The sequence below is a fragment of the Kwoniella botswanensis genome, chromosome 1 (assembly GCF_036426115.1).
Source record: "Kwoniella botswanensis chromosome 1, complete sequence".
Classification (NCBI taxonomy): Eukaryota; Fungi; Basidiomycota; class Tremellomycetes; order Tremellales; family Cryptococcaceae; genus Kwoniella; species Kwoniella botswanensis.
In genome coordinates, this window is record NC_088599.1 from 8,289,305 (window position 1) to 8,302,971 (window position 13,667).

At 44.1% G+C, this 13,667-nt stretch overlaps 8 protein-coding genes across 8 annotated transcripts; 1 reads left to right on the forward strand and 7 right to left on the reverse strand.

Annotated features, from left to right (window-relative positions):
* Positions 1-226: 226 nt before the first annotated feature.
* Positions 227-1,814, reverse strand: L199_003114 (uncharacterized protein; the record flags this gene model as incomplete). Its single annotated transcript, XM_064888850.1, has 10 exons — positions 227-337; positions 418-602; positions 667-706; positions 795-891; positions 948-965; positions 1,044-1,207; positions 1,278-1,472; positions 1,544-1,614; positions 1,677-1,713; positions 1,782-1,814. The coding sequence occupies 10 exons, from the start codon at positions 1,812-1,814 to the stop codon at positions 227-229; spliced, it is 951 nt and encodes a 316-aa protein (XP_064744922.1).
* Positions 1,815-2,383: 569 nt separating this feature from the next.
* Positions 2,384-4,119, reverse strand: L199_003115 (uncharacterized protein; the record flags this gene model as incomplete). Its single annotated transcript, XM_064888851.1, has 10 exons — positions 2,384-2,488; positions 2,577-2,884; positions 2,950-2,989; positions 3,064-3,075; positions 3,141-3,165; positions 3,314-3,477; positions 3,542-3,736; positions 3,808-3,887; positions 3,982-4,018; positions 4,087-4,119. The coding sequence occupies 10 exons, from the start codon at positions 4,117-4,119 to the stop codon at positions 2,384-2,386; spliced, it is 999 nt and encodes a 332-aa protein (XP_064744923.1).
* A 390-nt stretch (positions 4,120-4,509) lies between these two features.
* On the reverse strand, positions 4,510-6,067 carry L199_003116 (uncharacterized protein; the record flags this gene model as incomplete). Its single annotated transcript, XM_064888852.1, has 10 exons — positions 4,510-4,605; positions 4,681-4,832; positions 4,901-4,940; positions 5,021-5,117; positions 5,181-5,198; positions 5,347-5,435; positions 5,517-5,708; positions 5,765-5,844; positions 5,934-5,970; positions 6,035-6,067. 10 exons carry the CDS (start codon positions 6,065-6,067, stop codon positions 4,510-4,512), a joined length of 834 nt encoding a protein of 277 aa, XP_064744924.1.
* Positions 6,068-6,448: 381 nt separating this feature from the next.
* L199_003117 (uncharacterized protein) lies at positions 6,449-6,811 on the reverse strand (the record flags this gene model as incomplete). Its single annotated transcript, XM_064888853.1, has 2 exons — positions 6,449-6,544; positions 6,617-6,811. 2 exons carry the CDS (start codon positions 6,809-6,811, stop codon positions 6,449-6,451), a joined length of 291 nt encoding a protein of 96 aa, XP_064744925.1.
* A 350-nt stretch (positions 6,812-7,161) lies between these two features.
* On the reverse strand, positions 7,162-8,867 carry L199_003118 (uncharacterized protein; the record flags this gene model as incomplete). Its single annotated transcript, XM_064888854.1, has 9 exons — positions 7,162-7,257; positions 7,346-7,518; positions 7,575-7,614; positions 7,682-7,784; positions 7,977-8,140; positions 8,272-8,505; positions 8,586-8,665; positions 8,727-8,763; positions 8,835-8,867. The coding sequence occupies 9 exons, from the start codon at positions 8,865-8,867 to the stop codon at positions 7,162-7,164; spliced, it is 960 nt and encodes a 319-aa protein (XP_064744926.1).
* A 431-nt stretch (positions 8,868-9,298) lies between these two features.
* Positions 9,299-9,713, reverse strand: L199_003119 (uncharacterized protein; the record flags this gene model as incomplete). The annotated part of the gene is made up of 3 exons (XM_064888855.1): positions 9,299-9,441; positions 9,496-9,535; positions 9,603-9,713. 3 exons carry the CDS (start codon positions 9,711-9,713, stop codon positions 9,299-9,301), a joined length of 294 nt encoding a protein of 97 aa, XP_064744927.1.
* A 166-nt stretch (positions 9,714-9,879) lies between these two features.
* On the reverse strand, positions 9,880-10,645 carry L199_003120 (uncharacterized protein; the record flags this gene model as incomplete). Its single annotated transcript, XM_064888856.1, has 5 exons — positions 9,880-10,050; positions 10,112-10,303; positions 10,377-10,456; positions 10,523-10,559; positions 10,616-10,645. 5 exons carry the CDS (start codon positions 10,643-10,645, stop codon positions 9,880-9,882), a joined length of 510 nt encoding a protein of 169 aa, XP_064744928.1.
* A 650-nt stretch (positions 10,646-11,295) lies between these two features.
* L199_003121 (uncharacterized protein) lies at positions 11,296-13,252 on the forward strand (the record flags this gene model as incomplete). Its single annotated transcript, XM_064888857.1, has 10 exons — positions 11,296-11,536; positions 11,616-11,679; positions 11,796-11,931; positions 12,008-12,037; positions 12,114-12,219; positions 12,307-12,472; positions 12,532-12,602; positions 12,719-12,959; positions 13,063-13,090; positions 13,175-13,252. 10 exons carry the CDS (start codon positions 11,296-11,298, stop codon positions 13,250-13,252), a joined length of 1,161 nt encoding a protein of 386 aa, XP_064744929.1.
* Between the last annotated feature and the right edge of the window lie 415 nt (positions 13,253-13,667).

The window sequence follows — 13,667 nt, forward strand, 5'->3', positions numbered from 1 at the left end:
ACGGTCACGACCTTTCCTCATCTGCGCAAACGTTATGTGCTCAATCAACTTGTATGCCACTATCGCTGATCCGAGTTACCCTGTTTCTCCATCTTTACAAGATGGCCAGACTTCGGTCTCAACAAGCTTGGAGAAACAGTTGCAAGGTCATCAATCTTCACGTATGATACGAAGTGCATGAAACGAGACCGGCATACTAAAATCATTACGCTAAACATCATTTCCCCTAGTCCTGATCCTCATCATCTTCCATCTCTGTGAGATCGATAACATCCTCCTCCATTGGTCGACCTGCTCGAAGTCGTTTATTCGTAGCGTTTGACTTTGCCAGCGATTCCTAGGCATCAGCCACAAAAATTGGAGCACTCAGCCAGTATATCAAATCTCCTAGTGGCTAGTAGCTCAACGATAACTTACCTCGAGATACTTGAGTCTTCGTTTCAATTGGTCTTTGGTCAGATCGTCTTCGGCGACATCTGTCACCATCTCTTGGCCTCCCTCTGTCTTTACATGAGGTTCTTGAGCTTCTCTATCAACGTTCTGGCTGTCTTCGGACGCCCGGGGCTGGACGGTTGAGGATAACGGTTGGGTCTCCGGATCCTCTGCCAAATGGCGGAAGTCAACGGAATGAGAATACTGTATCAAAGTCGCAGACGTAAAATATACCTTTCAAGCCAAGCTTAACCAGTTCAGTATGGACTCGATACTGAACATAGAAAGACCAGTCAGTTTCTGAAAGGGAAAGGGAAGGACTTAACGTATGTGTTGGTAAAACGGTCAAGCCCAATGCTTACCTTGAAGATGAACTTGTAAAACTTGTCACCTTTCTTCCTCGGAATGAAATCGTACGAAGGGACTTCTATATCTTCTACTGGCACCCTTTCACTTGTCCTGTAAAGTAAATCATACAAATTCAGGTTAGGTCAAACCTTTCCTGTCCCACATACCCAACTGTAAAAGCCATCCTATGTCATATCCGCAAAGATTGGTGAGTATGAATTAACTTGGCTGATATTAGATCTTTATATCCTTAACAAGCTCACTTCTTTTCCTTCTCATCCATTGTACAATCCTTGATTTCAGGCGATTGGTATAGATCAGTACTGATCTCCCTATAAGCACCTCTATGTATCATCACTTCTATAGTACCAACTCTACTAAACACCTTCGAACCAGGTTTGATCTCCTCTGGTTTATCAGTAGTTTTCTATGTTTCCCGAAAGTGGTCAGCCTTTTGACGTCGGAATGGCGGAAAGGATAGACATGGATAGGCTCACGGCTGGAAGGAACTTCAACTTTCTGCTATACAACTGATCATCTTCCTCCTCATAAATCTCATCTACAACATTCGATCCGACATTCCTCATGAGTGCATATTCAGCTATGAGTTGGCCATCTACAAAATATCGGCATTTCCAATCGTTATTTGGATATGGTAATGAGTTGAGCTTCTCTGTAACGATGGCGAAAGGCTATATAATCAAGCCATAATGAGGATCGTCTTTAAGCTCTGTAATGTATGACAGATCATGCAGCTGCTCACCCCAGGTATAACCTCGATATAACATTCGGATGCAGGGAATGACCCTTTAATGTTTCTTACTTGATACTCCACTATGGTAGAGTCCCAATTCAGTATCCTAATAGGACATAGCTGAGAGGTAGTGTATTCTTACCTAGAGGATTTCTTCCTTCTTGAGATTCGATGAACACCTATTGCAACACAGCGAAATGAAAACGTCAGCAGATATGGATCATAATATTACCATCTCGGGAGTCACCTCAAACCCTTCTCGAGCGCCGTGAGATAACATGATGACAAGCCTATTGAGGTGACAAATCTAATCAGACATCATCTGACAATGTCAGAGAAAGAGAAAGAGGAAATAAAAACATCAAGAGGAAGAGGAAAAGAAAATCTTTTGTGGACATGATGAATACCGCCGTATCCCCACTCAAGCACTCACAACAACCGAGAAGATCAACGTTTTTTGATGGTACCTTTTTCGCGATGATATATCCTTACAATGCACCATACGAGTGCATATACATGTATGATAATGATGTGTTACGTCAATACGAGCATGCATATAGACCTATTGCTGCATTCGAATTTTATCTTAAACGTCCTGTGATGGTGTTCATACGCGTAAACAAGTCAAGTGAGTTGCTTACTGTGATCTCAAGTTGATTGAGGGCACCTTTCTCCCGTCTGTATATACCATACAGTATCATCGATCACAGCCTCCCCCACTTTGGATGGAAATCATGACATGGAGAGATACATGGACATACAACTATCTAAAACTCATGTAAAAGGACACAATCGTGACAACCTCTCTCGCCAATGTCGACGTTCCCCCTGTTTCCCTTATACGAAGATTTAATCACTATCATACTGGTCAAGAGTGAGATCTACAGCATCCTCTTCGATCTTTTGACCGAGCTTGAGCTGTCGTATAACTTGTCGCAATGCTTGATTCTCTTCCTGTAGTATGGAATATTCATTCCTCAGCCGCTTAAACCGTCTGAATGACAAGCGCAGAGGGAGCATTATAAGCATGAGAGAAACTCACGCCTAAGAGTCTCATTCTCTTGCTAGTATTACCAGACTCTGATTTCACTTCAATCTCCGATGTCATGCGCTTTTCACCATTCTCTCCACCCGGCTTCATGGCTTCGTCAAGCAGAATTTCCTTCAATTTCCTCTTCTTGGTTTTCCTGGGTGGAGAATCCGAAAGATCGATAGCATCCGCAAAACTAGATTTTGAGATCATTTTCTTCGTAGCAGATGTGTTGGATTCGGTAGGCTTGGATGTGCGCTCTTTCTGTTTTTCGATATCTTCATCTTGTTGATTCTCCTGGTCCTCGTTCTCAGCCTCTTCTATAGACTTCAAGATTGATCATCGTCAGGATTAGAAAGAGCTTTCATGGATCAAGAAGACTTACCGATCACTCTCATGAGTTTCAATTTCACTCTTGATCGATACTATGCGTTTTTGAATGCCGTCAGTAGAGAGCCGTAATCATGTTGCGATGAGTGGATAAACAGCTTGTACATACGTTGAAAGTGAACTGATAGGATTCTTCTCAGGTTGAGTCGAAAGAGATTTGTAGAGATTGCTCGACGTGTAATGTACCGGTCGAGAGTCGGTGAGACTGAGACTGCTCAATCAGCAACTACAGCAGATAAGGAAGAGAGAGACTTTGAGACGAACCTTGTCGTATGTGCGAATCTGGATTTACAATTTCAAGTTCATCGTCAGTGATCTGCGGATTGTCAATGATCTGGCAGGTGGTGGACGAAGCTCACTTCTTTGCCTTTTCATCTCCTACTTTTGGATTGATCTTTACACCCTGAGGCGGACCAGCTCCCACCAACTTCCATGTACTAGGTGTCAACTGGACGATGATGGTTCCCAGATGCTTGATATCGCTTTGTGTCAAGGTAACGTTTTCTTGGTCGCTGGTCGTGAGCTAGACGATCAAGTCGTACATCAGCTTGAAAATACTATGAACACTTTCAAGGGGAAGATCTCACCAAAGGTGAGAACTTCAAAGATGACTCATGGAATTGACCGCCTTTGTGCTCAAGTACTTCCTTGACTCGATCGATCTCCACAAAGCTGTGCCAAATCGAATGGGATTGAAGATGTACCCCGTCGACCCATATGTCACACTTCCAATCTCCCTTATATACTAGACTCGGAAGCTTCTTGATGCATATGATGTATGGCTATGTGTGAATAGCATCATGAATACGAGAGGGAGAAGCATGGTATGGCTGGAATTTCAGGACGTGCTTACCTGATCGATCGTTTCGAGGAAACATTCGGTCCTAGGTGTTTGATCTGCCGATGAGAGATGATGACATACTTGATGTTCAACTAAAACCAAATGTCAGTGGTCTATATGATGAGAGGATTTGTGATTTGAGGTACATATATCTATGTAGCATGAAAGATATCAATCAAGACTCACTAAGTCGTTCCTTCTTATCTTTACTTTCCACCCAAGCCTTATCGGTCGATACGGTGTTAGCCTATATACCGTTTATATGTTGAGACAGTGGAAGGCAAGACCCACCTCGAACCCTTCCCCGCTACCTTTGGAGAACATCTCGTCAATCAGGCAAGGTGAAGAAGTGTTGATATGAATGAAGGAAGGGAGACTATCGAAGGAATCAAATACTCTGACTCGTAATGTTCTCGTACACTGTGTTAAAATCTCGTTTCAGGATGGAATTACTGGACCCTGAGAGGTCCGTGCGTTTCAGAATTGTACTCGTACTGTACTCTACAGGCAGTCTTCCGTTCTCGTCAAGATGACTGGTATCCCCTGCGATGCATGGTCTTCAACTTCTCACTCATAGATCGACATGAACCTACATACTCGACAACTAAGGAAAATCATATATATACACGCATGCGGAAGACATACGATATATCACGAGAGAAAAAAACCCAAAATAAATCACTATTTTCAATCTCAATCGTTCCTCTTTAGCAGTCAATCGTCATCCAATGTCAAATCAACCACTTCATCCTCATCTCTACTTCCATTACGAGATCGCTTCAGTTGATCGGCAAGTAGTTTGACTTGCTCCTGGAAAGAGTATTGGGAATGTCCAATGTCAGCCATCTTAGTCTGACAGTCAAGAGATAACCAAATCAAACTCACCTCCAAGTATTTCACTCTCTTAGCGTTCAGATCAGGTTTCACATCTCCTTCCTCTCCATCACCTTCGGATGTCGCTTCAATATCGACCACATCGGCCTTTCTTTTACGTGCGGGTCGAGGAGGTGGTGGAGGGGGCGATGGTTCAGGTTCATCTGTGCAAGTAAGGGATCAGTCTAAACATACCTCATATACGAAAAGAAAGAAAGAATTCCCTACATACCGATGATACCCATCTGGACGAGGACAGGTCTAGGTCGATACTAAGAATTCGATGTCAGACCAGCTTACTCTTTACCCTTGATCAACATCATGCTGAAAATCTACGGCGTAATTGACTCACCCTAAAGAGGAAACGATGTGTGAACTTTCTGTTCTTGCCTGGAGTAAAAGCATAATGCAATACAGAAGGTGGTTCGCAGACGGTTGACTCGGCAGAACTGCATAGAGGAGATGTTAGCATCACATTTTCAATCGCATACAGAGTAGTTGTCGGGACATACGTCACTGAATAGGCGAATCTATAACAGAGAATATCTGAAAGTGAGCGATTGATTCCTGACTGTACTTAGATGTTACAGGGATGATGCTCAATTTTTTCCTTTCTCATGTATTGTACCATTCTTAAGCTGGCGAATAGTGATTTGTCTCTCACTGGCCTCTCTGTACTCTCCGGGTTCTAAGGTAATCTCGATCGAGCCAAGTTCCTTCATGGTCAGTGGATCGATAGTTACTTTGGCTGGATCATCGGTCGTAGGCTATAGAATCAAATATCCAAGCAGTTTTTAAACGCAGTTCCTCCGGTAGATGGAAGACCAAGAGAATTGTGGGGAGCTTACCAATGGTGCAAATTTCAAGGAAGATCTTCTGGCCTTATCTTCATGTTTCTCCCAGACTTCGGCCCATTCTAGCCGGGAAGAGGTTTTTAACCAGGCAACCTGATCTATCATACTACCATCTACGAAGAGGGAAGTCCTAAAATCCTGACTTGCAAGAGGATGATCTCGTTTAAATAATGTGATCACGAATGCCTACAAGGCAACAGTCAACTAATGTACCTTACGACTGATTGTGAGTCCAAGCTCACCTCATCGATCGTCTCAAGGAAACACTCTGTATAAGAGGATTCTCCTTTCTTTGCAGGATGATGTTGTACCTGGTATTCGTCTAGATGAGCAACATGAGATCAGAATCCGTTGTGACTGAAAGAAAGATCCAGCCTGCAGAGGTAGAGGGAATACTAGCAATTCACTTACTGAGTCTCTTCCTATCGTCCTTCCCTTGGACCCAAGCCTATGTACGGCACGTCTCGTCAGCTCCTCCCTCCTTCCTCCTTTCGGTAAGTGTAACGCCCTACCTCGAGCCCGACTGCCTGACCTTGCGCGAGCATGGTTGATCGATGCTGCAGCCGTTATTGTATGTGGTAGGAGAGGATGAACGTAGGTCTGATGTGGAAGGATGAAAGAAGTCAAGGAAGGAAAGAGGATGGAAGGGGTTGACATCAACCGATCTTCCGTTTCCTTGGCTTGTTGTACAAGTATTATGAAACATGGTCAGGCACGGTAGAATCCCTTGAATGGAATCTGATCTCGGGAGGTCCGAGCGTTATCAGTGTTATCCCTCATATCCGACCAGTTCTTCTACATGAATTGGAAAGAGATAATTGCACACTATACATATATGCAACGACCATCAGACATACAGATATAGTATATCATGGCAGTCTACTGCTGGCACAGTATGTCTGGTCATCCAACGACGTCTAAACACACTAGTCTCCATCGCTGTCGTTAGTCAGATCCACCACCTCATCTCCTTCTCCATTCCGAGCGGAGTTCAGTCGGGAAGTAAGTCGCTTGATTCGATCCTACTCTTCACAACGGTCCATTATGTTCGCATATCCCTCTCAGCATGAGTGTGATGATGATTCGAGATGTACCTCGAGATATTGAAACTGTTCATCTCGCAAATGAGGCTTGATATCTTGCTCTTTCCCGCCATTGACACTTGCACTCGCCGGACCTGCTTCTTCATTTATGGTATTGGACAGTCGTTTGCGCTTGAGATAGACCAGAGGTGCTGAAGTGGGTCTCACTGGTCCATCTAACAATGTTAGGTCTACGATGAACACCATATTGCACAACAGTGATGATATATCGCTAAGGAAGAGTATATGTGAGAGAGGAACGTGGAAGTCGAGGAGTCGGAATGCAAATGATAGAGGAAGAGACAAAAGAGGAAGGAATGGTCTGATTGCAGTCGAGTGTATCGTATGTCTGATCGGCCAAACATCACCAAAGGAGGGTGTCCGGGGGTCAGTGCCTCAAAGAGTCGAGATCAAGCTCGTATGGTTATCATATCCATAGTTATCTTTCGTGTCAATTGTGGATCTATAAGAACAGGAGTATGTACATACAGCTAGAACGACGCTCGGCTTCTCCATTCTGCAAGGCTTCTGACGTTCAATACACTCTCCGCTCTCATTTAATCATCGTCCAGAGTCAAATCAACAGCGTCGACCTTACTCTTACCACCTTTCTTCAGGTTATTCAGCTCCGAGCTGAGCTTCTTGACTTGATCCTGATTACAAGTAGCATGCATTAGCCGTTTGCAAGCTTGTCAGGTATACGAAAGATCTATGATATGGTTTTGAGGATGCTCTACTCACTTCGAGGTATTTCACTCGTTTCCTCTCTAGATCAGGTTTCACATCTCTTCCTACAATCTCATCGTCCGATATCAATGTAACTTCGGAATGTTCAAAGTTCCTTTTCCGCTTAGAGTTGCTTCTATGCGGGCCAGAGAGCCACTGTGTGAGAGGAGGAGGAGGAGGAGGCTCATCTATTGCAGCTTGACCCGTTAGCAAGAGCGGAAAGTATCAAAGGCGTATTACTCACTGATAATTCCAGAATGGACCAGCATTGCCCTCGGACGATACTATGATTATTCAAGAGACATCAATGGTTTAATCCATAGGATATTTAGAAGTTTAACCGGTGCTTACCTTGAAGACGAATCGATAATCCTTGACCAGAGGATGATAAGGGTAGAAAGTGTATGATGTCCTCGCCTTATACGTATCATAGACCTCTTCCCGATTGGAAGTTCTATGAACTCCATCGTGACATTAGCTAGTCTGGAGCAATCGGTCTGCTACAAAGAGACCTAAATACTGACCCTACCGTGTATGAGAATCTTGTTATAAAGGTGCATATAAGCGAGTGATCATCAGTGATTTGGGACAATTTGCAATCGATTTAAGGAGAGGGAGGAAAAGCTGATCTATGATCATAACTCACTTTTTAGCTTTTTCATCAGCGGTGCCAACCTTAATGTTGGTACATTTGATACCTGACGGACCGGCAGGCATGTAATATCCTTTATGTATCATGATCTCAATCACGCCCAGCTGTTTGAGCTTGTTATCATCGATGGTAATTTTATCGACTTCATCCGTAGTGGGCTGTAGAGATTGTACACTGCTGTCAGTGACTAAGCGGCCACTCAGAATGAGAGCTGGCTGGGGCTTCGAGATTCGATATATGTGTATAAATCTCAACTTTGGGGGAGAGGAGAAGATCAGGCAGGACTTACCAAAGGAGCGAAATTCAGACAAGCTTTATACACTTTTCCATCCATCTCATCTTTCTCATATACTCCAGACCATCCATGAGATTTGGAATCATCGAACCAGATTGAATAGCTTAATGACTCTCCATCAAATGTACAGACACAACTTATACCCTGTTTAGCCTGTCGGTGACTACTCCTTGAACCCCTGCCCGATGCGGAATCCAAGCCCATCTTGACCACTTCGATCCGGAAGGGCTGTATACATGTCAATTATACGTACAGTGAGCTCAAGAGTCATCACAACCTCACGATGATCCTTTTTTAGATGCACGCACCTCATCAATAGTCTCAAGGAAGCATTCCGACCAAGCTGGCTGACCATCCTCCGCAGGATGATGTTCTATCTGGTATTCATCTATGTATACCATACTATCAGCACCCCCCTCTGCGCATACACAAGCTACAGACTAGCTCACTCAGTCGTTCTCCAGTCGCCTTATCGCCCACCCATGCCTTACCTCCCGTATCAGCATGTACTCGTCAACGATCCAGATGGTCAAAGCGTCATGATTAGGTTGACTCACTTCGAATGCTGCTCCAGTACTCTCCCCTAACATCTTTCCAGCTGTTTGCAGCTTCAAGGTGGAGCGATGTCCTTTGAGGATATGTGCGGGACCTAGCTTGTGATTACTCGACTCGTAAGTTTGAGCTAGTTGTGCATGACAGTTAAATCGAAGGGAAATAATAAGAGAAGAATGAAGAGTGAATTTGAGTTGACGAGCTGGTGATGGGATGATCCCTCTACTCGTAATCTAGGCACGGATCATCCGATCGTTATCATCACGTAACACGGGCATGTATACTGTATCTTTCAGTTTTACTCGTATGACAGAGATGTCCAGAAGCTGCAAGCTGGAATGGGCATAGACATCGACATGGATGATGCATGATGTTTCGTAAATGTATACAACAGTTGGTATTTACTAGCCTATGGGTTCTTCGCTGAAATTCATGGTATCATTGGCAGTTTTCATCAATATATTGCCTGTCACAGCGCTTTTGACTGCCTCCCTCTCTTGTCGGTCTTCACTCTGATCTTTTTCTCCTTTGTCGACGTTTCATTAGGTCCAGGATCAAATTCACGTTGACGTTTCTTACCATCATCTGTTGGTATTTCAGCTGCTACACCTTCTGGCATGCCACAGTCAGCAGATAATCTTGGTAAATGAGATCAGTTGGACATACCGATAACACCCATCAATTCTAGAACGGGCCGAGGTCGGTACTGATGGAAGTGAGAATAGCAATCGTCAGCTCGAGGAGGACCTATCACAGATCAGGGTAAGACTCACGTTGAAGATGAATCTGTAGTAATTCATACCTTCTTTGCTCGCATGAAAGTCATATTTTACATGTTCTTGGTCTGCAGTGATGACCGGGTCAACTTCCCCTATTCGAAGCATCGTGAGCAAGAGGATTGGTCATTGTTTTTCTGTTTTTGCTTACTGAATGACGCAGGGGATCCTGTGAGAACAAGTCAGCATGCATACGGTCACAACGACCAAGGGTATGGCAGGAGAGGATAGGGAGGAAAGTCATAAGTGTGCATGCATTTATACAAAAGATCACTCACTTCTTGACTTTCTCGTGTACCACTCCTGATATTGGACTTGCTAGGTACCCTTTGTGTGTCGAGGAACCAGCAATCCATTCCCCAAACTGAATGTCGATCCTGATCGTACCGAGCTTTTTCAAAACATCTGAACCGATCGTGACCTGTTCTTCCTCATCGGTTGTTGCCTGGGTAGATATACTTGACTCAGCCAAATGATAGGACGAACGATTCAAGAAGAAGACTTACCAAAGAAGCGAATTTGAGTTTTGATTCGTACACTTTCCCGTCTTTCCTTTCTTTCAACGTATCAAAAGTGTTGATCAATTTATGCTTCCATACACTACCGGGTAACCTTAGACCGTCAACTCGACATATCGAATACCACTCATGTCTTTCGAATAAAGCTACATCGTTCTTCTTGATCTTGATTGTGAATGTCTAGTAGATGACGATATACTCGTCAGCGGATATCGGAAGAGTGAATGATAGCAGTATGAGATAGTCAACTTACTTCATCGATAGTCTCGAGGAAACACTCGGTATACGGATATCCATCTTGGTCCTTCTCGTGATGTATCACTTCATATTCGTCTAAATACTTCATCTTCAGCTCACCGACCTCGTTTTACTGCACGATCAAAGGTATGATAAACTTACTCAAACTTTTCCCATCGACGTTACTTTCCACGCAAGCCTGCAATACACTCGATAAGCAATCAGAGCTGGATAGGAGCAGGAGGGGTCGCTTACCTCTAGGTGCTTTGGCTGGTTCGAAAGCATCTCGCAATGATGTCTACCGTGTACTCAAGAGAGAAGTAGTAGATATCATCTTCAACTGAGCGATAGATCTGATTGAGGCGTGACACCAAAGGTTTTAACAAGTGGATGTCGAAAGTGGAGGGGATCAGTGCGTAAGTGCCGGGGCAGAACACGTGGCATGGCTGACACAATACCGCATCTTGTCGGAGGCGACTGTATATCCCTTGAACTTCAATTCACTCTTTCCCTTCCGCTCTCTGCTTTTGTATGCATATACATATGTATATGTATAGCTGGAAGGATCTGATGCATGCCTGCATCAGCATCTTTGGACCTGATGTGGGTCTCTTAGGATTATGTCGGCCTGAGATTGGTGGAGGCAAATGACGGAATAAGACAACCGCCGGTTCCAATATCCGATTAGTCCGATACGATACGATACGATACGCGATAAGTAACTGCTGGACGCTTTGGGGTAAAAAACACGATACAGCGGGGCAAATGTAGATCTGTTGTTGATCATTTCATCCTTCTATCCTTCCATCGCATCATTACATCCGTTCCACATGTCTCACTAGCAATTCAACCCAAGTCAAGCCAAAATCAATATCAACCTGTGAACATAAAATTATAATACATCACAATCCCTAATCAAGGGCTATGTCCCCTCTATGCCATCTTTCAGATTACACCCTCACCCCTCAACATCCTCGAGTCCAGATCACCATACACACCATCACAGACAACATACGAGTGCAGATGCAGATATAGCTGTGGGGGCGGGAACATCTACGTTGGAAATCGCAGAGGAGGAGTTGGATCACGATCAGCAGAGTGAAAGTGTTAGTGTTAGAACGAGGTGGAAAGATATCATGTCGGATAATTCAGCTGTGATCAACACTTTTATTGCTGGTGAGTCTTGATCATATGAATGGTATAGCACTCAGCTTTTGAAAGAGGAACAAAGCTGATATCATCTCTGAAACCTTAGGTGGTCTGGCAGGAGCAGCCAGTCGGACGGTCGTCTCACCACTAGAAAGGCTAAAAATCATCTTGTGAGTGAACGGACTTGTGACCATATGTCAATATATAGAAAACGGACCAAACGGAAATAGCGTTCAAACCCGTTTGCTAATTACTATTTACTTTCCTCCTCTTGACCTGGACTTAGACAAGTTCAAGCTAGTTCGGCATCTCATGGTAGCTCTGGACAAGCTTACGGCGGAGTATGGGAGAGCTTGACGAGAATGTGGAAAAACGAAGGTTGGAGGGGATTTATGAAAGGAAATGGGATAAATGTTGTACGAGTGAGTTGATTTGACTCTTTTATCTTTACTGTCATGGTCAGCCATGAGCTAATAATGCGTTTTACGATATTTGTAGATATTACCTTACTCCGCCTTACAATTCACTGTGAGCTTCCTCTCGCGAACCGTCCCGTATGTCGCTGTAGCTCATGAATTTTCAAATTTTCATCTCGAATACGTAGTCGTATGGCGCTTTCAAAAGCGTACTAGCAACCTGGTCTGGAGAAGAGGTGTTATCGACGCCGCTGAGATTGACAGCTGGTGCTGGTGCTGGTATAGTCGCTGTTGGTGAGTGGGGTGGCGTAGGATGATCCAGCGCCCATTTCCATGAGCAATACGAGGATAATGTCTAATCACTGTTCTCCCTTCCCACAGCCGCTACATATCCTCTTGATCTGGTGCGAGCGAGATTATCAGTAGCTACATCCGGGATGGCCATTAAATCGACTTCAGGAGGATTTACAGCTGAAGATGCCAAACTGGGAATGGTAGGAATGACTAAAAAGGTATACAGGACAGAAGGCGGTATAAGGGGTTTATAGTGAGTATGAGCTAATGCGATACGATGAATCGAGAATTGATGGAAATGTACACCTCTAGTCGAGGATGTTGGGCAACGGCTGTTGGTGTAGCTCCTTACGTGTCATTGAATTTCTACATATATGAATCTCGTAAGTACCCTTTACTACTTCTCATCAGGAGATTACCTTCCGCACTTAAGCACTTAGAGATCTGCACCTACATCGACGGTTTGACGGCTGAATCCTGACATTATTCATACAAATAGTCAAATCCATGATTCTCCCCTCATCACTCTCGCTGACCACATCCGAACCCGAACTCATCCTACGGAAATTATCCTGCGGAGCATTAGCAGGAGCAACTTCCCTTATATTCACCCACCCTTTCGACGTGCTCAGAAGAAAATTGCAAGTTGCTGGATTAGCTTCGATGTCACCTCAGCATAATGGCGCGGTGGATGTGATTAAGTGGATCGTGAGGACTGAAGGCTTCTGGAAAGGCATGTAGTAGGTGTCCTACTCTTCTACTTCGGCTCGTGGTCGCATAAGTCCCCCTTCCCTCCGTTCACATCATGAATGTTATGACTGACTTTGGATTCATGGGTCGCAGTCGAGGTCTAGTACCAAATCTTATCAAAGTGAGTCTTTGTCTTCAACTTCATGCCATATTTATGGGCAAAGTGGAGGACTGTATAGCTGAATTTTTGTTCTCCCTACGACAGGTGACTCCATCTATAGCTGTATCATTCTACACGTTTGAGACTGTCCGCGATCTATTGGCTGCGTTAGGAGAGGAATAGAATTCATATGTCTCTTAAAGGGAATGGCCTCAGAAGGGGGTAGCTATAGCGTATAGAAGAAATCACCCACCGTATTCATAGGGTTAATCAGGTTTACATCATATCACAATCACATATCATAAATACATATATTCCATACAGGGATGTTTGCTATCATTATACTAGGTTGAAGGTTCGATACAAATACGTACAGAGTAGAAGTGATATGCATCCACAGCATCCACATTGATTTCGATATGTTTGTTTTTAGCTTTATACTCGGTGCCCCGCACTGAGATGACATGGAGCGATGAATGGTTGAGATGTGGTTACGTCGTGAAAGGATCGTCTATCCGTTCGGACCTATCCATCTTCTGGCCTTCTCGACATCTTTTCTTTCTGCTATTGTCAACTTCGTTCATTCCCATTCCGACGT